Source organism: Chenopodium album, chromosome 10 (assembly GCF_948465745.1).
Source record: "Chenopodium album chromosome 10, dcCheAlbu1.1, whole genome shotgun sequence".
NCBI lineage: Eukaryota > Viridiplantae > Streptophyta > Magnoliopsida > Caryophyllales > Amaranthaceae > Chenopodium > Chenopodium album.
The window spans coordinates 11,715,393-11,741,879 of record NC_137843.1 but is presented as its reverse complement, the minus strand read 5'-3'; the positions used below and the strand labels follow the sequence as shown (position 1 = coordinate 11,741,879).

General features: G+C 36.4%; 2 protein-coding genes across 2 annotated transcripts; both read left to right on the top strand.

Annotated features, from left to right (window-relative positions):
- The first annotated feature begins 8,703 nt into the window (after positions 1-8,703).
- LOC145563567 (uncharacterized) lies at positions 8,704-16,210 on the top strand. Its single transcript, XM_081624014.1, has 5 exons — positions 8,704-8,946; positions 9,855-11,113; positions 15,211-15,321; positions 15,557-15,706; positions 15,832-16,210. The coding sequence occupies exons 2-5, from the start codon at positions 9,863-9,865 to the stop codon at positions 15,970-15,972; spliced, it is 1,653 nt and encodes a 550-aa protein (XP_081480140.1). The 5' UTR covers positions 8,704-8,946; positions 9,855-9,862; the 3' UTR covers positions 15,973-16,210.
- A 746-nt stretch (positions 16,211-16,956) lies between these two features.
- On the top strand, positions 16,957-19,373 carry LOC145563566 (uncharacterized). The gene is made up of 2 exons (XM_081624013.1): positions 16,957-17,499; positions 18,394-19,373. The coding sequence occupies exons 1-2, from the start codon at positions 17,356-17,358 to the stop codon at positions 19,192-19,194; spliced, it is 945 nt and encodes a 314-aa protein (XP_081480139.1). The 5' UTR covers positions 16,957-17,355; the 3' UTR covers positions 19,195-19,373.
- The last annotated feature ends 7,114 nt before the right edge of the window (positions 19,374-26,487 follow it).

Sequence of the window (26,487 nt, the reverse complement as noted above, 5' to 3'; positions counted from 1 at the left end):
TCAATTAGTATGGTTAGTGCCATGTGGGGTGCTGCCACGTCGCCTGTCTCCTTCTTATCATCCTATGTGTGTATTCTCACCAAAACAAAATGATAGTCAAATATGGATGGATGGCTTCAACATGCCGCAAAATGCATCAACGTTTTTGATTACTGTATCAAAATTATGTGGCAGCCAGACTTTACAAGTATAATATAAAGTGATGTGATAAGTCTTAGGTGGGCCTATAGCCTGCGATGGTGGAAATTTTGACCTTTTAGGATTTAGCTTAATAGAACTTTTCAAAATCAATTGATAATATGTGAAATAGTTTATCAGATTTATAAGTGAATTATCTTTTCCTTCATTTATAATGCGTGACATTATTTTCAATACAAGAGAGTAATGTTTGTGTTTGTGTGCCTTGTGTGGTTATGTATGTGATTGTTTGATTTGAATTACATATGTGGCTAGAATCCAAACAATGGAATCTTGGTTGTTTCACTTATTTTATTAAATTCAAAAAAAGTAAATTGTAGGCTTATTGTTTTTATTGGTGTTTAGATTAGTTGTTCGACTAACTAGATATTTAAATGTTTGCTAAAACTTAGGGCTACTATAGATGATTTGATTCTTATTTGAGGTGAAGTGGATAAATAGAAGTATCAATTTATCACGGATAGAACGATGTTTACCACAAAATATATCGCCAATAATATTAATTTATTACTTTTTTACTTGGGACTATAGTGGTTAGAAAAGAAATTGAAACATTTTAATCAATCAAAAGAAATTTGTAGTTGATATATATTTTGGTTAATATTAGAAATTCATAATTCATAGAAAGAAAATTTACAGCAATATCTCAAATCTAAGAAGATACTATGTAAATTTTACGTATTTTCTCAATCAATAAAAATTGAAATTCCGAATTTTTAAGTATTCTATATATGGTGCAATTGCTTATGAACAATCAATGTAATTGAAATAATTAGCTAGAAACTTCTCTGCTGGTGCTTGACACTACTCCAAATTTATATACGTCTTATATCACATGATATATTGATGTGCTTTCGAGTAGTTAAGCCAACTACTCGAAGTTTCAAGAAATCCTGGCAATATTGCATGCTTTTAAAGCTTGAAAGGTATGGCCAGAAAACAAAAGACACATTTAATTATGATTGTTTTACATTTTGAAAACAATCTCTTTACACTTCATTGCTTATTTTTGGAGTAACAAACAATCCCTATACACTTACAACATGTGTCTGTGTCGAATTGGATCAGACTTGTTGAGTGTTAAAACCTAATACATGTACATAATATTTGACATAGCAAATTTTTAGAAGTTTTAGATTGTGTATTGTTGTACAAATCATATATATACCCACACGGCCATACATACCTTGAAATATTCGATAATGTACAACTGTACAATACAGAGTACGTACTCAATATAAATTTGTTCATATAATGAAATCAATTGAAGGCTAAAGATTCATCATTCAACTATTGTAGCGAATAAATTGGGACATTGATATGATCATATAAAGCAAAAATCAGAAAATGAAAAAAAAATCCATGATATTTTTAAGAGAAGGGGGGCAAATGGTCCATATATGTTGGGTTATATCACACAGCTAGATCTAAACTCCACTTTATACTGCATTCCCATTCCTCACTTATTGTGGGAAAAAGGGAAAAAAAAAATTAATTATTTTGATTTTGGAGTTTTGTTTTTTGATTTATTTAATTTTATTTTTATTTAAATAAGGTGTGGGTGAAAGTTTCCAGTAGTGATTCTACAAAACCACAAAAAGATCAGGTTAGCAGAGGATGTTTATAGGCCTACAATTAACTTTTTCTGGAATTTGCATTTCTTGTTGCTTTGCCATTTAAATCCCCACAAAATTAAATTAATTGTTTTTGGGTCCAATTTTCAGTATAATTTGGGTAAATTTTAAATTTTATTGCAATGCACATGAAGGCATCACTCTCTGTCTTTATATCTTTGTAATTTTGTCACAATTTTCTGACAAACATAGTCTTACACTCTTACCACATAAAATCTTGACGTACATACCATGTGTTGTGCTGTTGTGCGATTTTGAGTTGTGCAAAAATATGTACGAGTATTTCATGTATTGATCTTGATCACCCAAGTGTTAGTCTGTTAGAGACACATTTAAGGGCCTATTTACTTTAGCTTAATTTCAATTCAGTTTAGTTTCAATTAGTTCAGCTCTTAATTTCTTTCTCTCATAAAATATTCATTTCAGCTATATTCAGTTCAGCTCCAATCAGTTCAGTTCAATTCAGTTCAGTTCAACTCAGCTCCAATCACTTCAGTTCAGTTCAGTTCAATTCAATTCAGTTCAGTTCAGTAAATGTGAACATGCCCTAAATCGTTAATGTCATAAACTTGGACACTATAAAGTCAAGTGACCTGTCGATTTGGACAAAAACAGAGGCGAAGGTAGGATTTCAATTTGGACGTGTGATTTTGACATGCATTTCCAAATTAATATCTTTTTTTTTACACGATTTCCAAATTAATATCGCTTTAGGAAATATTTTAAATGTTTAGCTAATGTACCAGAGACATTTGTTAACAAGATCCTTTTTTATACTCTGTATAAGTTTTTATTTGCACAAACTTTTAATGGATAATCATACAAAGAACTAGAGGTCTAGAGGTGATCAAGGTTAGCCCGATCCGTTGGCCCGACCCGATTTTGAGCGGGTTTTGGATAGAATTTTCCGGCCTGAAAAATTAATTTGTTTGGGCTGTTTTGGGAATATGTTTTTATGCATATTTAATTGATTTTTTAGGCCCGTCTCGAAAACCCCGCACGGCCAACCATTTTGGGCGGGTTTGGGCACAAAAAATCCGGCCCAAAGCTTGGCCTGAGAAGTGGGCATAATTTTTTAGCTTCGTCCCTCTTCGAACCCGCCCCGTCCAATAATCACCTCTAAAAAAACTTACATATGATTATTCAGTTTATTCTCAATCCATTTCATCACTTACCCGTTGTTACATATACTGTAGTGTAATCTTGATGAACCGACCACTTCTTTATTTTACATTTTCTTTCCCTATCTATGAATATATATACACAAATATAACCGAAGTGTCTACATAACATACGTAACAAAAATAAAGTATTCGACAAAAAAGTCGGTCGATAGGAGAAAAATGGTAGGCAACATAGCATTAATAAGGATTGATTTAGAATGCGATGCCGCCACCTTTGTCGCGAGATCTTGACCATTGCTAAATTAATTTTATCACTAGCTTTGGTAGAAATGTTTGATGGAGAGAGGGAAGTGGGTTAAGAAAACCATGCATTGTTGTAGGAATTTAATGACAAGGCCATATACTTCAAATTGCTAGATTTCCCATGTGATAACTTGCGGTTTTGCTTCGTCATTAACATGCTAGAAAATGAGTTTTGCTCAAAAATACATTTTGAGCTAAATGTACATCCGTTGAAGCATAACCTTTCCAAACAACATATTACAAATGTGAGTATTCCATACTTATAAAAATAGAGATCGCGGAGAATTAATGGAATTGCCTCAACTTATAAAGTGAATTCCCTACGATAGCACGTGCAGCCTAGACTCATACTTGACAACATTTGAATTGAAAGTACATACATTTTTCTATGATTAAAGTTAACTTCAACCTTGTTCTTTGATTTAGAATTCTCTGAAATTTATTTCAATTAAGGTCGTTTTATTTCAATTCAGTTTAAAAGAATGAGACCTTCAACATATAATGAATGCACATATATAGACTATTGTTCAGATCACTCAAACTCGCCTTCTTATTTGTAAGAGCCTTTTCATTGTTTGTTTTATTTTATGTTGTATACGTAGGGCGTGTTCGGCAGTAGCTTTTAGTAGTTTGACCAAGTCAAATCACTACTTAACAAAAAATTATGAGTGTTTGGCAATGTAGTGATTAGGGTAGCTTTTAGCGGAGAAGTAGCTTTATCAAAAGCTAGAAAAATTAGCTTTTAAAGAGGTAACTGTTGATAGTTTAATCTACAATTTTAGAAAAAAAAATATTGATTTTTATATGTAGCAGTTAGTTAATTGCTACTTTATTGAACACCCAAACTTGAATTGTCTATCTTCACAGCTAACAGCATGTTAACAGCTAATAGCTATCTATACAGCTAATCGCTACCTTCACAACTATAATTTGCCGAGCACACCCGTAGTATACATGGACTATATAATGAATTTTACAAGTAATCCTTCATTTTATTATCCTCATTATCAGAATTCTTGCTTTACTTGAAAAGGCCTTAGCTTCGCATTGATTGCTTTACTAGAAAATTGCTTCAAGGGATTTTCAATCATTATCAATCTTTGTAGACGTAATCGTTTTATGAAGTCATAAATTCATATATGTTCGTCAAATATGGTAATATTGACCAGCTATGTATACATTTGGGCGAACAGAGTGTATATATTACAGTATTAATAAAATGATCATCTAATCACATTAAATAAGCCATAAGATTATTAAACAAAGGTGATATTTTTTTTCTTGTTTTGGGGGGATGCATGTTAATTGTCATGTGGGTAGAGCAGACTATGTCACTGAATATCATGTTCTTGCACATTTATAGAATAAGCACTGATTCCTTCCCTTATCACATGAAAATGGAATAGTAAGATATAAAATTACAAAAGAAATTAAAAATCAGTGTTACAGAGTATTTTAGGTACTATGTGAAAAGGTGTCAATTCGAATGTTTAATTAGATCAGATTTGATTAGATCAAATTAGGTCTACATATATATATTTTAAATCGAGTCAGTATATTAAATTATCGTATTTATCATACAAGTCAACATTTAAATTTGATTTTTAAAGTCGATTTTGAATCAAAACGGTTAGGTCAGTTTTTGATGCCTACATCTACCATACAATACACCCCAATATTTTATGAAATGATTGAAATCTATGAAGCAAATTATACAAGTATTACTGCTTATAATTAAAATATTAATAATTCATTGTATACGTGCCAACTTTTCTTTGGTTTAATTTGCCTAACCAGTCAGAACACCCATCTTTTTCCTCCATCTCTTCATTCACCTTTACTATTATTATCACATCCTTAAACAATCCATGCATCACATGCTTCTTGTTACCTTTTAATGTCACTCCAAATTTATACTACTACTATTAATATCTATTCATCTTCAAACATAAAAATGTTGTAATACTTATTATATCACTAATCTTTTATTAGATTTCGTAATTTAAAGTTGGGATTAATATTGGAAGATCGATGGGATCATCAGAAAAAGAAGTCTCATCATCATTTCCAGGGTTCAAAAAATATGATCCTAAGGAGGAGTACGAGCCAATTAGAAGGGCATTGAGTAGGTTACAACGGCGAGCGCCTCGGCCTCTTCAGCTTAAACCTTCTGTATCATTCAAATCTGAGGGTACTCCAAAACTATTGTTTGGATCATCGTCGTTGTCGTCGTCGTCAGCTGTTGGTACAACATCTTCTTTGAGTTCATATTATCAGAATAAGGATCCTATCCCTCTTCTTTCTCCCCTAGTTTCTCCTTCTTTTGCTGAAAAATCTCGTTAATTTGGAAGTATTGTTGTAACTTAATTTCATGTTTGCTAATTTAATAATGTAATTATTAATATTATGGACAATTTTGTTATCTTAATAAATTAGTATATCATGATCAATTTTTGCATATCTTTAATTAAATTATTCTTGTTTTTGAGCTTCTTAAATTAGTGCTTTTGTTAATTTGTTTTGAGTAACTACTTTGAATAGATCATTACATGATGAAATCTTGAATTTTGTGGCCGAAATTGAAGTTGATTTTTTGTAAATGATCATAAAATGATCAATGTTTTACTTTTACATACGTGATGTATGCTAATTAAATTTGTCAAATTTTATATTTTCTTGCGTTGACTTTCAACGGTCCAAGTTTTGGTATTACCATTGAGAAGAGAGATTGGACCACAACAGCACATCGTTGATTAATTAGATTATGGTGTTAAATATGATCTAATATAAACAATGCATAGACTATATAGAGTACTTCTCAATTATGTTTATGGCCTACCAAGTGATTTATGCATTATTATTGTTATTATTGTATAACGTATATTCTTTGGTTGAGGTTAAACTATATAATGAGGAATTATTTGATCATAAACTACGAGTATATATATATATATATGATTTATTCTCTATAATTTGGTGCATCACTCTAGGTCTCTAGCTAGCCAACAGGTGAACAAGGGAACATCTGTACAATTTAGTCTGAAACAATGTGAAATTAAATCTTAATCAACAAAAATACACCTATTGTTGGAGTAAATAAAGGAAAGGTAAGTCGTCAATTAAGTTAAAATGTATAATACTCAGAAGCTAAGGACTACGTGTTCCGGTGAGGTTTATAATAGCTATATAACTAAAATAAATTCTTATAATGAAAATAAAACTTAAAAGCATAGATGGATAGATGAAGAAGTAACGAGGAATTGTGGACAATTACAAAATAATGAGCTTAAAAAAATGGGCTTAAAACATCGAAGAATATCAATTGGGCTTTGAAAAATTGGGCCACTAAAACTATTACAGTCCAGCACGTCTATTATTTCAGATCAACTTCTCCACGACCAGAGAGCCAGAGACTAAACCATCATCACCAAATTGGCGATTTTGCATAATTCATTACCTTTTTGGCCTTTATCGTCCTTATTTTTGCCAAATTTTGCTGAACTTTTATATATATCTAGGTTTTATGTATCAATTTGACAGAGATCTATGCATTGATTGTGGAATCAATTGATGGCGGAACCGAAATTCAATGGCGGAATTAAACGGAAATTAATTTGCCGATTTACTTTACGGAGGAATCGTAATATCAATGGCGGTATCATAATCAAACGATTCATACGTGCTTCAATCTTCTTCGAAACAGCAAATAATTCTCAAAACTTCTGAAAATTGCTTATACATCAAAATGGCTTTAGTTTTTAATTGAAAACTTCAGTCTCATAGTTATTGCTATGGCAAATTTATATTTTTCTTGCAAATTAGATTGGCGCAAATTTTAGATTTTTGTTACAGAATATCAAATTTCTAAAATTTTTGGTAAAAATATACTGTAATATACACTTTTTATTATTTTCTTTATACATTTTTTTTGTTAATTAAAAAGGGTAAATTCGAGATTAAGTCCCTAACCCTAAACCCAAAACCTAAAACCCTAACCCTAAACCCTAAATCCTAAATCCTAAACCGTAACCCTACACCCTAAACCTTAAAACCTAACCCTAACCCTAAACCCTAAACTCTAAACCGACTTAAACCCTAAAACTAACCTTAAGCCGTAAACCCTAACCCTAACCATTAACCTAAACCTAACCCTAAACCCCATACCCCTAAACCCTATACTCATAAACCTGACCCTAAACCCTAACCTTAACCCCTTAACCCTAACCCCATCTAAACCGTAAACCTTCATCCCTAACGCTAACCCTGGAATTGGTAAATGCTTAGATTTGTTTCAATTTTTTTATTTTTTATTTCAAATAGATAAATAGAGTAAAAAGGTTCTTCAGACAAACTAAATTAGGAAACCAATATATTGTCCTTGCTCTCTTGATATTTGTCCCTTTTTTTTTAGTATTTTTTTTTAAAAAAAAATTTATTTATCATGTATAACATAGATGTTTTTTTTTTATTTTTTATTATTTTTTTTATCTATTTATGTTTTATTTTTTATTTTTTTTTAAAAAGAAACATAAATATTTTTACAAAAATTTCCACATATTATGACTATATATTTTCTTAGAGCAACTCCAATGGTTGTAGCTAGAGACTTGCTTGCAATATTAATAATCCCTAGCTACTAGGTTGACTATTGGAGCTAGAAAATGCAATTAGGTTGGTCAAGCAAATTAGCTTTGCTTGGGAAAAAAACTTGCTAAAGTAAAACAAATTAGAATAAATAAAATAAAAGTTAAAAATATAAATTAAGGACGTGTGGTTAATTTTAATAGTAAGCTAATTAGCTAGCCATTGAGGCTCAAATTAGCTAAACTGACAATTAGATTAAAAGCTTATATGGCATGGCAAGTTAATTCAACAATTAGCTTGCCATTGGAGTTGCTTTTAGCTATTCCGTATAAATCATCAATGATATTCAAAGTAAAGAAAATGAATGATATAAAAGTCAAATTGTTGCAAGTATAAAAAATTGGAGCAAATGCTTTCTTATTTGGTGTTGTATTTATCTAATATACTCATATATATACTTGTATTTGTATTAGGATATTATATTGTATTTAAAAAAAATACTTCGTATTGTATAATAACGATGAGAAGGGCCATAGGCCAATTTATGGGCCGAGCCTAGCGGACTACTACATGGGCCATTTCGTACTTTCTATGTATGGGCTCTTTGGCCGGAACGTACTTAAATTGCCTATGTTCCAAATTACGAGGTCCAGTGCAAAATATATTGGGCCGGGCCAACAGTGTGCTCGTGTTGGGTTTTATGGGCCAGTTCGGGCCATTCGTGTCCCGCGGCAAAATCCAATGAAAAAATTTCCGTTCGAAACATTTTCATTTTTTTATTTTTTTTATTTTTTATATAATCCCACTACTATTTTACCACTCATGAGTCATGACTCACCTTTCTATCGTTATTTTATTTTATTTTTATTTTTATTTTAATTTAATCCCTAAACTTCTACGTCACTTCCAAAACGCCTCTTTCTCTTTCCTCTTCTGGTTATGGCGACCACCATATTTCTTCCCCAATTTCAAATTTAACAATCAACCTCATCCAATTTCCCCTTTCTTTTTCTCTCTTCTACTTTCTCTCTTCCATTCTTTAGATTCATGGTTTTTCGATTGATTTCGGGAATAAACTTGTGAATTGCGATTCTTCATTACGGGTAATTTTTTAATTGTTTGATTCTTTTCTCTAATTAGAGTTTTGATTTGATGTATATTTGTTTGGAATTTTGATTTTTCTTTTGATTTTCGTGTTTTGAAATTGGGGATTGAAGCTGTTTGTTTGACTTAGTCGTAATTTACGATTTTAGGGTTTCAAGTTGAATAATTTTTTGCCAGAATTTGTGTTAAACTTGGGTTTTCTTCTGATGTTAGTTTTGTGATTTTTTTCATCGATTTAACTACAGTTTTTGCTAATACTGTTAAGTGTATTTTGTATTATGTGATGATACTCCGTATATTTGGGTATCTGTGAGATTGTTGGTGATGTTAGAACTTAGAAAACAGTGTGTGCGTTTGTGTGTGTTTACGAATGAGGCAATTGGAGTAAGAGATCAACAGTGACAAGAATTGTATTTAGTTGTCGAATTCTGTGTTTGTCAATTTGGCCTTTGGACTGTCAAATTGTGACATTGTTGGTGATGTTGGAATTAGAAATTACAGTAATTGGTATGTGTGCGCGCGTGTGCGTGCATGCGTGTGTTTATGAATAGGGTAAATGGAGTTAGAGATTAATGGTGATACAAATTGTAATTAGTTGTCGAATTTTATGTTTGTCAAATTGTTAGATTGTTGGTGAGATGTTAACACTTAGAAAATACCATAGCTGGCATTTGTGTGCTTGTGTGCGTGCATGCGTGTGTTTATGAATTGGGTAAATGGAGTAAGAGATTAACAGTGATATGAATTGTAATTAGTTGTCGGTTTTCTATGATTGTCAAATTGGCCTTTAGATTGTGAAATTGTGTTTGGAATCTGCCACTGATGTTGCCAAGTTGTTGGCGTTGATGTGTAAATTATAGATAAGCTTTGGACAACATGGTTATGTCTTTTTTGTTGTGTTTCTTAGGAAGACAAATGGGAGCTCCTCAGGCTGTCAGTGACCATTATATGCCTAATTCGTGTTTCAATAAAAGAATTTTGAAAGAATGCACGAGTAGGAAAAGGGAAAACATTGTCCTTATTGAAGTTGATGATATTAGTGAGGTTATCATCCTCGACGATGTGCCTGAGTCTTTCCAAAAAAAATTCAGGAAAAGACCAAAGCATGTAATTAGCATTGATGATGATGATGATGATGGTGGTGGTGGTGAAAGCAGGGATGGGGCTTGTCATACACATAGTGATGCAACTTCAAGCAATAGATGCTTCCCAGCAGAAGCAGCTGATCCTTCAACGAGTCATTATGTTAATGAGGATGTTAATGAAGGAAACACTCCTCCTGTAAAGCTCTCTAAGTCCAAGCGAACTTACTCTGGAAAAAGTATCCCTAGAAATCGGTATGTACTTGGTCCTGATTCTGAAGGGGGCTGTTCATCTGAAAGTGACTGCTCCGACTGTGAGTTGATGGAAGGATCTTCGAATAAGCTTCGTGAACAGTGGGAGAAGGCCTCGTTAAGAAGAAGGCGTAACTCTAGCCGTGCTCCTAATTTTGAAGATGAAGCTGGTACTTCAGCACCCACGCATGCTGTTTATGATAATGCTGACCCCCCTGGTCAGCAAAGCAATGCGAGAAATTGTTCTGTTCGTCAAGGCGGTGATGGTGTATTTGCTGGTTCATCTCAGAAAGTTTCCAACGAAAGTGAGTCTTCAGAGCAGGATTATCATCCTATGGATATGGATGGACAATTTCCTAGGACTCGCGACGATTGTATTGATTCTAGTTTTGATGATTTAGAAAGAAGTGGTTCTTTGACCCCTGAAAGTCCTGTTCACCATACAGCTGAACATTGTACAGTTAAAACTCCGGAGTCTGTGAGTGGTTTGATGTCTGCTAATGGAAAAAATGCTGAAGATTTGAAGTTTCCTGGGCTGGGTTGTGATGGTAATTTGACAAATAAAGTGTTTAGCAAAGATTATTCTTCTGCTGTAACTAAGGGACCCTCTCAAGATGGTATGAATGATCATGTTGCTTTGTCTAATGGACAACAAGGTGCAGAAATCGTTTGTATGCAATCAGATCACAATGCTAGCTGTGAAAATGAAGTAGTGTCTTCTTCTGACCAGAATAACATAATTACTGATAGACAGAAGATAAAGGAGACTGATGAGTACAAGCTTGCGATGGAGGAAGAACTTGCAGCTAGGCAGCAGCAGTTGTTGATTCAGGTATGCTCATCGTAAACATTTAATTTTTGGAACTATCAGTGATTACGTATGACAAGGGTGTGAACCATTGAGTAGGATTAATGGATGAACTGAAAAAAATCTGACTTCTGTTGAGTAACTGCGCAGGTTTGTTTGATTTGGTTAATATATTAATGAAGGGTATGCTATATGTAGCCCTTAGGGCTATGAATAAGCATTTAATATTTTTCCTAATTTGGTATTAGTTTAGGAATTCATGAATAAATCACTCGCAAATTAGTGTAATTCATGTTATTTTTTTTCTCCATATTTAGCTCCTTAAATGTAGCTCTAAGGGCTATGTATAGCATTTGCATTAGTGAATTAGGTATAATATAATTCCATTATTCATTGAGCTGGGTTATATTATGTCTCCAGATCTACTAGGCTGTTAAGCATTTTTATGGCTATTTTTTTATTGAACAATGATACTTTTTGTGATGGAGAAGAATCTGAATCATTGATGACTGTGGTGGTCTATGAAAAATCTTGTATGTGCCAGTCATAACCTTCTCAGTCAGCTTTAAGCAAGGATGTAGGTTTTTGAGTTTCATCTTTTTCAGAAATTCGTCTCGAATTCGCCATTGTATGTTCCATAATGTTAGTGGTGAGGAATTTGTAGTTTAAGTGTCAAGATATATTAAAGGTTTGCAGTGATATGATTGTAATATTGTATTGTAGGGGTTCTTTAACAGCTTTTTAAGAATTAGTGCTCCATTAGTGAAAATGGAGACTTTCATCTTTCCTTAGATTTCTTGGTGAGGGCTTATTTATTTTGAAATGGTTTGTAGATCTTAATGTCATTTCTATGATTGAAATCTATGGAGAGTTTTATTGAATTTTATTAGTAACTTATTGGTATAGGCCAACAAAATACAGGTTTCGTATTAGGATTTGTTGGACCTATTTGACCCTTTTCCTCTATTGTTTTTGTATGCAAGTTTTTTTTTTTTTTATTTTTTATTTTATAATATATATATATATATATATATATATATATATATATATATATATATATATATATATATATATATATATATATATATATATATATATATATATATATATATATATATGTGGAAGTTTCCATATGGCTATATCCGATTACGCCCCACCCCAGCTATAAAAGCTATGATCAAGGCCACCCTTTGAGGTCTGCTTTATGTTTTTCATAAATTTGTAGTGAATTCGGTGCACATTAGAAGTTTAGGGATTGTCAACATTTTGAAACGGCTCAACATTTTTGTTCTCTTATTCATGTTGCCAGCATCACATCGGGTCGGGGTGTCTGATTTATTAATCTTGAATGTTGGCATATGAATCAACGAAACTCATGTCTAATTTTTGGAAACAATTAATAAAAGCGCCATTTCTCCTTGACGTGACGTTTTAAGAGAGGAATTGTAGTGGATAATTGTTGATTGAAGCTGAATAGAAAAAAGTGTAGTAAGATTAGTTTATTGTTATAGGGTAAGTTGGAAATAACTATAGTGGAATTGCTGAATTAGATAGGTTTTATCATCTAAAAGTGAATATAAGTTAGTGGATGATGAATCCTACTCAAATGAGAAATGAGGTTTTAAATTTGGGATAAGAATTTTGGGATATATGGTCTTTTGTCTAGGGATGGAGGGAACACTATGCCTTAAAAACCCAGATCTTCAATACCATCTAAACGTTTACTCCAAACCCAAGAAAGTGATAGATTTGAGTAAAATCTCATATAATCATATTGTTTCTCTTTTCCATGTCAACCCACCATTTCTTTGTGCAGGGCTGTTTTTCCCAGGCCACCTTACCTGGAATAAAGTGCCTAAGATTTTAATGAACATACGAAGTATCAGTATGTCCATGTGATGATAATTTTTGTGTTGGCAATTGTGGGCCAATGCTCTAGGAAGTCTCCCATCAATGCATCGTGTACCTCTTTTTGACGAGCTGAAGTGCTGAACTCAGTTGATTGTATAAACTTTAGTTTGTTGCATAGAAATTGGGTTGAGAAGACAAATTTATAAGGGAGGGGAAAAGAGATTTACTGTGAGTAGGGGAAAAAGAGAGAACGAAGCAGGAAGCAGGGGGCTTTGCGTATTTATTTTATAATCCAATAACTGGCAAGGCTTGTTCATGTGTTTGATTCCAAATCAAGTCCAATGCCTAAAGCTGATTGCTTAACTAAATAATGACCTGGTGGGTTGAGTATTGTTTGGTTTAGTTTGTTTTTTATAATCTCCGCTTGTTTTTTCTACCTCACCTGGAAATGGTGTTTATGGCATTAATAATTTTAAATAAGATATTATAGCAAAAATATTCTTGGACAGCTAATGTGGATACATGAGCTTCATTGTTTTGGAAAAATTCTCATACTTTCTCTGTTTTTTATTTTTATTTTTTTATTACTTGCTCTGTTTGCTCTTGGACATGGAGTTTTAGGAGGAATAGTAGAAAGTATATACAAGTATTATTTTATTATGGAAATGGGGTTGGTTGAAGAATAAAAAATCTAGAAAAGTTAAAGTGAGAGTATAAGTAGGGAGGAGAGAGAATATGAAAAATACGAAGTATAAAAATATGATGTGAGAGGACCACTAATGGGGAGAAAAATACGGAGTAGTAAAATGTTGTTAATAAGTTTCCAAGAAAGGGAAATGGAGCAAATAATAAAATACAGCCGCAAAGGAAATTGGAACAAGTGATTAAATACAGAGGGAGTAGTATAGTTCGTGCTGAAATATTTTTTCGAGCTGAGAGAATGTATTGTGTTTTGATGGATGTAAAATTGTAAATGATGGAGGAAAATATTTGGAAACCATACATATATATATATCTTAACAATGTTCCAACTCTAGTATACACACAATATATATATATATATATATATATATATATATATATATATATATATATATATATATATATATATATATATATATATATAGGGGAGAGATCCGGTAAGAATCTCTCTTTTTATCAGAACCCTTTCTTATGTAAGAATACCTTATGTTCTAAACTTTTTCCTATGTTCTAAATTTTTTTCAGCTTATGTTCTAAAGTTTTTTCTATATTCTAACTTTTTTCTACTTATGTTCCAAATTGTTTCCTACTCCGTATGCTCTAAATTTTTTTTAAGCTTTCTAAATTTGTTTCTATGTTCTAAATTATTTTTTCAGCATATGTTCTAAATTATTTTTTCAGCTTACCTGAGCTATAAATTATTTTTTCAACTTATGTTCTAAATTATTTTTCTTATATTCTAAATTTTTGTTTGCTTATGTTCTAAATTTTTGCTATCTTCTAAATTTTTTTTTCTTATGTTGTAAATTTTTTTTTTGGCTTATGTTTTAAAATTTTTCCAATGTTCTAAATTTTTTTCCATGTTCTAAATTTTTTTTTTCTATCTTTAAAACATGAAATACTCAAAATTACAGAAATGCCATTACTAAAGGATCATTTTAGATGGTTAGTTTAAAACTAATAAACGGTTGAGATTGGTTCTTTTATAAGATTGGATTCTTATATAAAGGAGGGTTCTTACATAAGCCTTCCTCTCTCTTTTTACATATATATATATATATATATATATTATTATTATTATTATTATTATTATTAGAGCCAGTGATCAAATATTTTTTTCCGTAGAGAGGCATTAATGGGTTCAAATTTTTGTTTCTTTGTCCTACATAGACTCCTTGTTTTTCACTCTAAACAATTCTACATTAGAGCAATTCCATTTTTTTTTGTTGATCTCCACATGCTACGTCGTAACATAGCTCTTCGCCTCTTCTCTAGTTCCTTTTCTCATTATGTTCCATGCATACGTACTTTGTACTAGTATGTTTGAAGAAATCCTTACTGATTTTTTTTAAAAATGATTTTTTTTTTTAAAAAATTTCTCTACAATTCTTTTATTTAGGAGCCTTTTTTTCTTTCCTGTCACCTGTTAATTAATTTTTTTTAAATTGGCCCCTGTTCTCATGTATTTGTTGCCAATTTATGCATATTTTATTTTACCTAATACCAGCTGCTTCTTTAAATCTGTACTGTAAATGGTGCATGAAATGGGTGCTTGTTTATTTCCTTAGGCTGAGGAAGCACGGAGGCTAAGGAATAGAAAAAAGGCAGATATGCGCATAATGATGAATGAAAGAAGACAAAAGCAGCGTGTGGAGGAAATTCGGCAGACACGGAGAAAGGTATGCTTTCTTTTTCTTGGATTGCAGATTAGACAATTAATTGTGGTCGCTGGAATGTTTTTCTACATAGCTTGAGCACTGCAATGTTCGCCTTAGTTTATGTCGGATGAGCTTGTGGTTCATTGCATTTGTTGGGTCAAATGTGTTCCTCTTGTTTTGTAATACTACTTTGTACTATCATGGTACTTTTCTACGGAGTCCTTATTTTATCCTTAATTAAATTATTTCTTTGCAGGATGAGGAGAACTTGAACCTGAAAGAAAAACATCGTGTGGAGATAAAGAAGGAACTGCATAGAATTGAGGCTATGTGCAGTGACATGGCCTCACTACTTCGGTGTTTAGGCATCCATGTTGGTGGTAGTCTGTACCCTTCTCCAAACGAGGTAATGTTTCTTTTTTGAGTTTTTTCTTTCTAAACTCTTGAATTACCTTACTATAGATTTCGTGCCCTGCTTCTTGTCCATATTCAATCTGTAATCTCATGAAGAACATAATGATATGTTGTCAGGTCCAAGCTGCGTATAAACGAGCTTGTTTAAAATTCCACCCGGATAGGATGTCAACAACTGACTTGCGACAGCAAGTTGAAGCCGAAGAAAAGTTCAAGCTGATATCTAACATGAAGGATAAATTTTGGCAAAATAGATGACACATAGCTTAGGTAACCTAGAATATAGGGGGGAAAAGAATAGGATTTGGGATTACCTTCGGTTATTATGAATTGTTGGTTTGCTATTTATTGATGTTGGCTCGTCTTAGTTGTTGCCATCCTTTTTGCAAGTCCTAAATCCTAATGTCTATCTGTCGTATTTTTTCCCTGTAGATCAGTACTTCGTTGCTTTCATGGTAGGCTTGAATGAAAAGCAGTATATGTATTTTTTCATATATATATATATATTTTTCATGTAAAGTTAATACTTCCTCCATTTCATTATAATCGCAACACTTGAATTGAACACATTATTAAATACTCCGTACTAGAGGAAGTGTGGACAAAATATAAATAAAGTAGGTTTGAAAAGTTGTATTTTACAGGAAGTAATATTTATCCTATTTGGTGAAATGGAGAAAACATATGATTTAAAAAATCAATTAGTCTTTTATCATATGAATACATACTGTACAATAATAGATCTATGGTATTAAATGTGCATATTTTATAACTGAGTGTGCAAATAAAATTTATCAGAGATTTGATGTCTATATACTACGTATTTTTTTTTGTACATAATTTTTTTTATTTTTCTACAGACTTGGAAAAAAAGCTAGGTCAATATTGAATTTGTACACATACTATTCTCATCCTTTTCATTTAAGAATAATACTTGATTATTGGGCCTTTGGACCATTTAACCGGACAGGCTGGTGCGGCCAAGAATGCAACCCTTGGACTAACTGAACCTTGGACCAATGGACCTAGGCTTGGACTTGATACACCCCAAATGTGGTAGCTATTTGGCCTTCCAAGCAAATTTGTTTTGCATTTCAGTCAATCTCAAGAAAAAGGTATAGGATTCTTAGGGGAAATTTTTAATACACAACGTGGCCAAACACTAATAAAATACTCCTTTAGTAGTACTATAAGTAAATGCTAATTAGCACCAATTCAACATCCAAAAATCAACCAAAACTCTCAAACAATCAACCAAAACTCTGAAAATTAAAAAGATGAGCAATAATCAATGGTCAATTTTACGTGGGAGTACATATGGAAAAATGTACACACTTAATTTTGATGGATCGCATAATAATCAAGCTAACAAATCTGGAGCTGGTTGTGTTATAAGAGACAAACCAAGGAGAATTGGTTGTTGCAGCTGCTTATAATCTTACTCAAACTTATCCCGAATATTGCAACGTTGCTATTGTTGAAGCTGTTGCTCTTTGTAACGGGTTGAAGTTGGCGAAAGAACGTAACCTCAACCTCAATCTCATTAAAGGGGATAGTACGGAGGTCATTGATCTTGTGTTGGACCGTAGTCGAAGGCCATCTAGACCGCCGTTAAGCGGGATCATTCAACAGATTGTTGGTATGATCGATTGCTTTTCTCAAAAGATCGTGATTATTGATAGAGAAGCTAATCAAGTTGCGGATAAGTTGGCGTCTTGGGGGTGTAACAGGCTTCAAGAGGGGGGTCGTAAGATCTATACCACCTATTTTGATCTTCCTCCTCAGGTCTGTTGATCTCTTAATTGACTGTTTTGCCTCTTCTTATGTTAATAATTTTGATGCCAACGTTTGTATGGTTAACTTATGTTTTATTTTAATCACGCTGTTCTTATTGTTAATCAGTTCAAACTATGCAAAAATCAACTTTAAAATAAATTCAGGCGACATCAAATTTTTTTGATCATATTAATTTGAGAGATTTAGACCAGATCAAATCATATCAAACCACTAAAAACGAAGAAAAAAAAGTCTTATCAGAAGGTATTAAGTCAAAGTAATTAACATAAAAGTTTTCCATTCGTTTAATTACTTTAACAATACCATTCTCTTTTGCATTTTATCTGGTCTTATAAAAGTTTGATTTTTGGAAACTTTACACAATATAGTTTTTTTCTTTCTATAATATCTCAATTAACTACAAGTCATATCATCAACACATAAAGAGTAAATTTTTAAAATAATGAAGTTGAGAAAATAGATAATATTGTTTTTTTTTTTTTTTTTTTTTTTTTTTTTTTTCACAGGAAATAGATGATAGATGATATTGTTAAAGGACCAACTTAACCAAAAGATTAAGTTGATGCTTTGTGTTACGTTGATTCTAATACCATGTTAAATGACCAACTCAACCAATAATTTAACCTGATAGTTAAGGCCCAGGAATATGTTTTATAATCTATCAGATATTATATACGAGATACTCTGTATGAAGTACATACACACCTAAATATAATTAGTTCAACAAATTCATAAGTGCAGTAGTTGAATGTAAATCTTGAATCAAGTATATTTATTTTGATAGAGTATATAAACCAATCTTGGTCTTTAACTCTTAGCTTAACCTTTTGGTTGGTTGCGATGATCTCTTAACACATATCTTTGCTCATTTAATGGTAATAGGTGGCTGAGCTTATAAGGCAAGAAAAATCATTCAGCAACATAAGAGAAGAGGAGGATGATGGAGAGGGGAGTAGCTTGGCCGAAAGCATCGGTATGGCTGGAGCCGCGGTGGCTGGAGTAGCAATGTTAGCATGGGGAATGTACAAGCTCGTGGCCGGTGAAAGCTCTTCAGATAAAGACGAACACAAGAATAGAGCAAAAGCACCTCAACCAAGGGAATTTATTAGAACCCTTGATTATGCATCTAATAAAATGTCTCTAAATAATGATTACTATACCCTTCATTATAGTGGCAGTGATATAAATCAGCACCAAAACGGAGGTGCAGGATGCATAATTCGAAACAGACATGGGAAGCTTGTAATATCAGCAACTTACAACCTTAATCATCTTTACCCTGATCAATATAATATTGCTGTAGCAGAAGCAATAGCTTGGAGTGAAGGTTTGAAGTTGGCCGAAACCAAAAGGCTTAAACTTAATCGCATAATAGGTGATAATAAGGAGGTCATTGATCGTGTTCGTGGCCTAGAAAAGAAGGCCCCTAAAGTCCCTTTGTTGAGTGAAATCGTGGGTGAGATTCGAGAGGCTTTGGAAAAGCATTCGATTAGCCCATGGACTCAGGTTGAACTCATTGGAAGAGATGAAAACAAAGTGGCTAATGAATTGGCATCCTTGGGATCTAAACTCGGGTTTTCAGAGAAAATGAGTTATGGTAGTGATAACGTTCTTCCCTTTAAGTTAGCCCAATTAATCTGTGAAGATGAAGTAAATATTAGGGGAAAAAACTTACTCATGTAACGTTCTTTATATATTTGTGTTGCGTTGTGTGTTTAAGGTGCAGGGCACATACTTGATGCTCTGTCTTTAAAGGGTGTATCCTAGTTGACTGAAGCTAAGATACACTAAAGTAATGGGGTGCTACAAATAAATAATTTCTGCATGTATTAGAGTTAATTATGAGTGAGTGTGTTATGAACTTGCATATAATTTATATGAAGTAATAAATAAAAGTTGGTTGTCCTTGCTTGAAGCCTTGAATGAAAGTATGAACTATGAAATATCACAAGGAATATTTGGCCTTCTGATGTATATAACAACTTTGGAGGGATGACATAATATTATAGGTATGTTGATTGAGACAGACTACAATAATGTAAGTTGAGGTCATTGTAAAGAGACTTCCAAACATTTATACATTTTAATACTCGTACTTCAAAGATATATATTTAAAGATTTGAGAGATTAATTTGGCCTGACATAGATTGCACAACCACAGTTTCATAACCCAAATTGTACATTTAACTGAATTGACTCATCACAGATACAAATAGATAGACTTGAAAATGAATATGGTCAAAATTGATGCATATTTCATTATAGTTAATGGGCAACAAATCTAAAAGTGACTCAACCCGAATTTATTACCAGATCCAACCTACACGACCTAAACCAAATTACTTGTTACTTGGAAATGACCAGACTTGTATTTGAATTGAATGATTGTTTACCACTTCTAGATAAGTCAAACAACTTGCCTAGTCATTGGCCTTTCAATTAAACAAGAAAATGAGCGTAAAATAATCTCGGGTTTATCCAAGCAAATATTATAGAGACTTATTTATTATGTATAGGCCTTGATGTTGGCAATTCAATATGCTGCACATCAAATAAAATTGCAGCAGAATTTCAATAAGTTGGACACTGTGAAGGATCAATTTCCTATGGTTCATTTGCTTTAATTCATCTTATTAATTGGAATCTGAAGCATATTACAAATGTAACTCATCACCCACACAACATTTTCTCTCATTTACATCTTTCATGTTGATATATTGATATCAGAATTCCTAATAAATAGCAAAAAACCACCTAGTTTTATTGGCACCTCAAATATATCACATCTCACATTAAATTATTTTGCATCTCTTGTTCATCTGTAAGGTAAGTAAAATACTATCAGCCATTCAGCCTCCTTTTTGAATACTATATGTTTGGGTCCAATTTAGTCCAATTGGACCAAGTCCATAAATGATCCAATTAAAAGCCCAAGGTCAAGGTTCAACTCTCCATTTGTGCTAAAGTCAAGGTCAGTCAAACGTGGCAAGTCAATTGGGTTTAGGCCCACTCTTCCAATATGTGCAAAGGTATAAAAGCCATCAATTCCACCATTTTACATTCATACACATATAGCCTCAAGCAATTAATTCTCTTGCATAGCTATTTCCCTACACATTGTACTGACTTCAGCATCGGAGGGGCCTTCCTCGGCACAACCCCCGACGCCAGTTTACGTGTGTTTCCTGTGCAGGAAACCCTCGGCCCAACATCATTCGGACCGAGCCCAATCTTCACCACTTCTCAGGACCTTCGGAAAGGTCCCATTGTTTTACCCGAAATAATTTGGCGCCGTCTGTGGGGACGACTTTCAAAAAATCTTTAAGCCAATCTCATTCATTCTGCCGTAATCTTAGTGTCAATGGCTAAGAACCGCAAGAACAAGAACGACGGTGCTTCTCCTTCGAAGAAGCGCCGAAAGTCACTTGGTGGGGGGCCCTTGGACCACCCTACTCTTAGTCCATCTCCTCCGCGGGACCGGAGCCCCTCCGGGGAGCTCAGTTCCGGGGGCAATCAAGGGAGAGAACCCTTTCTCCCATAATTCGATCTAATCATCAACCGAGTCCACCTCGATCGAACGAGGACAATCAGTCTATTCATAGGACTCATTCTCATACTCGGAGTATTCATTCTTGCTCTCGCTCTCAGCCGAGAACACCCCAGACGGGGCCCAACTCGGAGGAGGTAGTGAGAGCCCTAGCGGTCCTCATGGATGCCATGAAGGCCCAGAACATGCCACCTCAACGGGACCGAACTCCTCCGCAAACCAGGCATCAGCGGAGAACACTCGGTCAGGAAGGGGGGAAACCCTTATCCTTTAGGGAATTGACAGAATGGGAAGAGGAAACCTGGAGAACCGAAAGAGAAAGAAACAGGAATCCTCATTTCTTCAAGGAACCTACTACCCAGCTTACCTTGAGCAAAACAAACAGGAGCAGCAGTTCTGCCTCTCGGCCAGAAACTGTTCGCCGAAGCGCTCTTGACCGTCTCGGCGACAGGGAGCGGAGTGTGCACAGCCGCCTCTCCTTTCCTGCAGCCGAAGCCCATACCTCCCAGCCAGGGACGAAAACCACTTCTACCTCTCTGAGAGGGCGGAGCGTGGTCCCTTCGGCTAGGAATAAAGGCAAGGCCGTGATGCTTCCTTCCAGTTCTCCATTCGAGCAATGGATATTGGAAGACCATGTGCCGACGGTTAAAATCCCGTCGCACATTACCTATGATGGGACTTCGGATCCGAAGGACCATATTGCCTCATACGAGACACACATGCACCTCTGCCCCAGGTCCGAAGCGACCTGGTGCAAATATTTTCCCACCACTCTCAAGGGGGTCGCACAAGCGTGGATCTCCAAGGGAGTAAAGGAAGGCTCGATAACTGGGTGGGACGATCAGTCCGCCAAGTTCAAGAGCAAGTTTTCTACGGCAAATCGTAGGGAGAAGACTAATGCAGAACTTATGGGTCTGTAGCAGGGGGAGGCCGAAAGCCTCCGCGACTATATGACTCGCTTCAGCAACGAGTCATCTAGCATTTCCCAGCTGGACCAAGGGCTAGCAGTTTTCGCCCTTCAGCACGGTCTCAGAACTGGACCGTTCTCCGACTTCATGGTCATGAACTCACCTCGGACCTTAGAGGAGGCTTTGAATGCTTCGGATAAGTTCATCCGAGCTGAAGAGTGGAACAAAACAAAAACCCAACCTCAATTTGGGGGAGGGAAGCAAAAACAACAATCACCTTCTGACCTTGGCCATCAGACGAAAGCCTCGAAACAATCTTCGGCCAGCGAGTCGAAGAAGGAAATATCTGCTCCTTTCACGGGCAAATACGAGTCTTACACTCCGCTCGCTCTTCCGCGCGCTAAGATTTACAGCGTGACGAAGGGGGAGCAGATTTACAGAAAGCCGAGACCACTCCCCGAGTGGTATCAACGAAAAAATAAGAATCAGTGGTGTGAGTTCCATGAATCACCGGGACACAACACTGAGGAATGTATCCAGCTGAAGGACCAAATAGAGGACATGGTTCGAAAGGGGTACTTGAAAAAATATATCGCGGATCACCGCGAGAAAAAAGAGGCTGAGAAATCCGAAAAGGATTCTCGGCAGGAAATTGACTTCCCCCGAAAGAATAGCAAAACTGCGGTGGGAAAATTCCCTCCAATTCATGCTATCTCGGGAGGAGTATGCTCTCGGAGGGAGCACAAGAGTCACCTTAAGGCTCTGACCCATCAGGTGAATCACTCTGATATTCGGCCACCCCAGTCACCGGTGCCGAACATGACGTTCACTTCCGCTGACTGCCGGGGGGTGACGTACCCTCACGAGGACCCGTTGGTGATCATCGCCACGGTGGCCAACCACGACGTCAGCAAAGTTCTGGTTGACGGTGGTAGCGGAGAAAATATTTTGTTCCGAAAGGCCTACAATCAAATCAAGCAAAGCCCAAACACCTCACGCCGGTACCCTACCCGGTATCCGGATTCAATGGCGCTTCAACTTACCCAGATGGAAAGGTGACCCTTCCTGTCACCATCGGCTGCGACGAAGCAGCTAGGAACGTCATGACTGAATTTTTGGTCATCGATGCTCCTTCAGTGTACAATGTGATCATGGGGAGACCCATCATTCACGAGATCCAAGGGGTAGTCTCAACATATCATCAACTGATGATTTACGTTTCAGACGCCGGCTATCCCGAAAGGATTGAGGGCAGCCAAAAGGAAGCCCGAAGGTGCAACTACCTCAAGCCATCCACTAGTCGTTCGGAGGACGACGATGAGGATGAGGAGGAGAAAGAAAGAGATCCAAGTGCGAAGAAGCCGAAAGGCCTAAGTGCTTCGGCCAAGGGTTTGTGCCCAAAGAAAAAGGGCCAGAAAAAGAAAAGGCTAGTTCTTCATCTGAGCCGAAAGACTCAGAGGGCCAGCCGAAGAAGAAAAAGTTTGGGACGCCTGCTGACATAGACAGCAGGCCAGATTGTGAAGAGTCCTGCCCAACAACAATGGAGCTGGACCAGCAGACTGAAACTATTGAGTTGACCGAAGGGGATGCCGGAAAATATGCTACAATCGGGATGGATCTCGATCCAAACACCCGCGTTGAACTTATCCAGCTCCTTCGGGACAACCGAGATGTGTTTGCTTTCTCGGCAGCTGACATGCCCGGGATAAGTCCAGACCTAGTCTCTCATAAGCTTAACGTCGACCCAGCGTGTCGGCTAGTTAAGCATAAGAAGCGGAATTACTCCGCAAATAAGAACTGAGACATCGCAGCCGAAGTCAAAAAGCTGCTGGATGCAGGCTTCATCGAACCCTGTCAGTATCCAGAATGGCTAGCAAATGTGGTGATGGTTCAGAAGGCCAATGGCGCCTGGAGAATGTGCGTTGACTTCACGGACCTAAATAAGGCTTGTCCGAAGGATTTTTATCCCTTGCCGAGGATCGATCAGCTAGTCGACTCGACAAGTGGCCATGCCTTGCTTAGTTTCATGGACGCATTCTCGGGGTACCATCAGATCTTCATGCACCTCGACGACTGAGCAAAAACGACATTCGTGACAAACGCCTGGGTGTACAATTACAAAATGATGCCCTTCGAATTGAAAAATGCGGGGGCAGCTTATCAAAGGCTGGTGTATCAGGTTTTTGCCGATCAAAAAGGCCGAAACATGGAAGTTTACGTTGACGATTCAATCGTCAAAAGCAAAAAAGATGAGGACCATGTTAAGGACCTGGCCGAAACCTTCGCCACCTTAAGAAAACATCAAATGAAGTTGAATCCGAAGAAGTGTGTCTTCGGTGTGAAGTCAGGGAAATTCCTTGGGTTCACGGTCAGCAAAAGGGGGATTGATGCCAATCCCGCCAAAGTCCAGGCAGCGCTCGATCTTCCCGAGCCGAAAACAAAGAGGGACGTTCAGCGGCTCACCGGAAGAATGGCAACCCTCTCGAGATTCATCTCTAGAGCCTCGGATAAGGGGTTACCTTTCTTCAAAGCCCTGAAACTCCCAAAGACAAAAGAGCTCGTTTGGGGAGACGAACAAAAAGAAGCCTTCAAACAGCTTCGGGAGCATCTGGCTCAACTCCCAACACTGTCTAGTCCAGTAGAGGGAGAATCTTTGTACCTGTACGTGGCTGTTAGCCCAGCCACCATCAGTGTAGTGCTGCTGAGGAAAGAAAATAAAATTCAGCAACCGATCTACTTCGTCAGCCACACTCTGACGGATGCCGAGACTCGCTACCCTCTGCTCGAAAAAGTTGCCTTTGCAGTGGTGGTAGTTGCTCGAAAGCTGAGGCCCTACTTTGATTGCCATCAAATAGTGGTCTTAACTGATCAACCTCTGGAAAAAGTCCTCGGCAAAGTTGAAAAATCTGGTAGGTTGGCCAAGTGGGCTTTCGAGCTCACTGAGTTCAGCATCTGCTACCAACCGGGAGCAGCCATCAGGGCTCAAGCTCTAGCGGACTTCCTGGCCGAATGCTCGTACCAAGAGACGGTAGATGATAAAAAGAAAATCTGGACCGTATTTACGGATGGATCATCCACCATAAGTGGTTCGGGGGCAGGGGTAGTAATAACCTCTCCCGAAGGCAAATCCTTCGAGTATGCGCTGAAATTTTCGTTCAAGGCTTCAAACAACGAAGCTGAATATGAAGTAGCAATTGCCGGTCTAGAACTGTGCATCTCTCTGGAAGCCGAACATGTCTGTCTTAAGACAGATTCTCAGCTAGTTGCGTATCAGATCGGTGGCAGCTACGAGGCCAAAGAGCCCTCAATGGTAGCCTATCTCGCCAAGATCAAATCAGTCATTGCAAAGCTGAGAACTTTTGAAGTTCAGCTGATCCCAAGGGGTCAGAATGCTCAAGCCGACGCACTCTCCAAACTTGCCAGTTCAACTCTCACTGAGCTGAACAGATCTGTGTATGTGGAAATGCGCCGAGAAAGAAGTGTCGACGAAGCACCTGAGGTGTGTTGCGCCGACCCAGAACCTAGCTGGATGGATCCCATCCTATCTTACAAGCTTCGGGGGGAAATTCCCAAAGACAAAATTTTGGCCTCCAAACTGAAGCGAACCAGCTCAAGGTTCATCGTCTTCAGGGGAGAGCTTCTGAAAAAATCCTTCTCAGCCCCACTACTGAAATGCGTGGGCCCAACTGATGCAGATTACATCCTTCGAGAGATCCACCTTGGCATCTGTGGGAACCACATTGGGGGAAGAACCTTAGCCTACAAGGCACCGAGGGCCGGATATTACTGGCCCACCATGATCTCGGATGCTAAGGAACCGGTCAGAAAGTGTGAAAAATGTCAAAAATTCGCACCAGTTATCCATCAGCCAGCCATGAACCTTCAGCCAATCCTTAATCCGCTTCCATTTGCTCAATGGGGATTGGATATTTTGGGACCCTTTCTAGATGCACCGTACCAAAAAAGATGGTTGATAGTAGGCATCGACTATTTCAGCAAATGGATTGAGGCTGAAGCAGCTTCAAATATCACAGAGCAAACTGTCAGAAAATTTATCTGGCAGAACATCATTACTCGCTTCGGTATTCCTAGGGTTTTTGTCTTCGATCATGGGAGGCAATTTGATAATTTGCCGCTGAGGCGACATACAGATCAGTTCGGCATTAAGTTGGCATATTCAACAGTGTGTCATCCACAAAATAATGGCCAAGCCGAAGCTGCAAATAAACAGATCCTCAATGCTTTGAAGAAAAGGGTTGAAGATCAAAAGTCCAAGTGGATAGAGGAACTCCCAGGAACTCTCTGGTCACTTCGGACGACCGAAAAAGAGGCTACGGGCTATTCACCTTTTGAGTTGGTGTATGGTGCCGAAGCAGTTCTTCCGGTAGAAATCGGTTCTGAAAGTTTACGAGTGCACCACTTCTCGGCTGAGAATGAGCAACTTATGAAGGAATCTCTTGATTTCCTTGACGAAGTAAGAGACTCAGCTCGAGATAGGATGGCTGTTTACAAGAAGAGTAT

Coding starts and splice junctions, on each gene's coding strand:
- LOC145563567 (XM_081624014.1), top strand. CDS start 9,863: ATGGGAGCTCCTCAGGCTGTCAGTGACCATTATATGCCTAATTCGTGT. Junction 11,114..15,210: donor AGCAGCAGTTGTTGATTCAG/GTATGCTCATCG, acceptor TTATTTCCTTAG/GCTGAGGAAGCACGGAGGCT. Junction 15,322..15,556: donor TTCGGCAGACACGGAGAAAG/GTATGCTTTCTT, acceptor ATTTCTTTGCAG/GATGAGGAGAACTTGAACCT.
- LOC145563566 (XM_081624013.1), top strand. CDS start 17,356: ATGATCGATTGCTTTTCTCAAAAGATCGTGATTATTGATAGAGAAGCT. Junction 17,500..18,393: donor ATTTTGATCTTCCTCCTCAG/GTCTGTTGATCT, acceptor TAATGGTAATAG/GTGGCTGAGCTTATAAGGCA.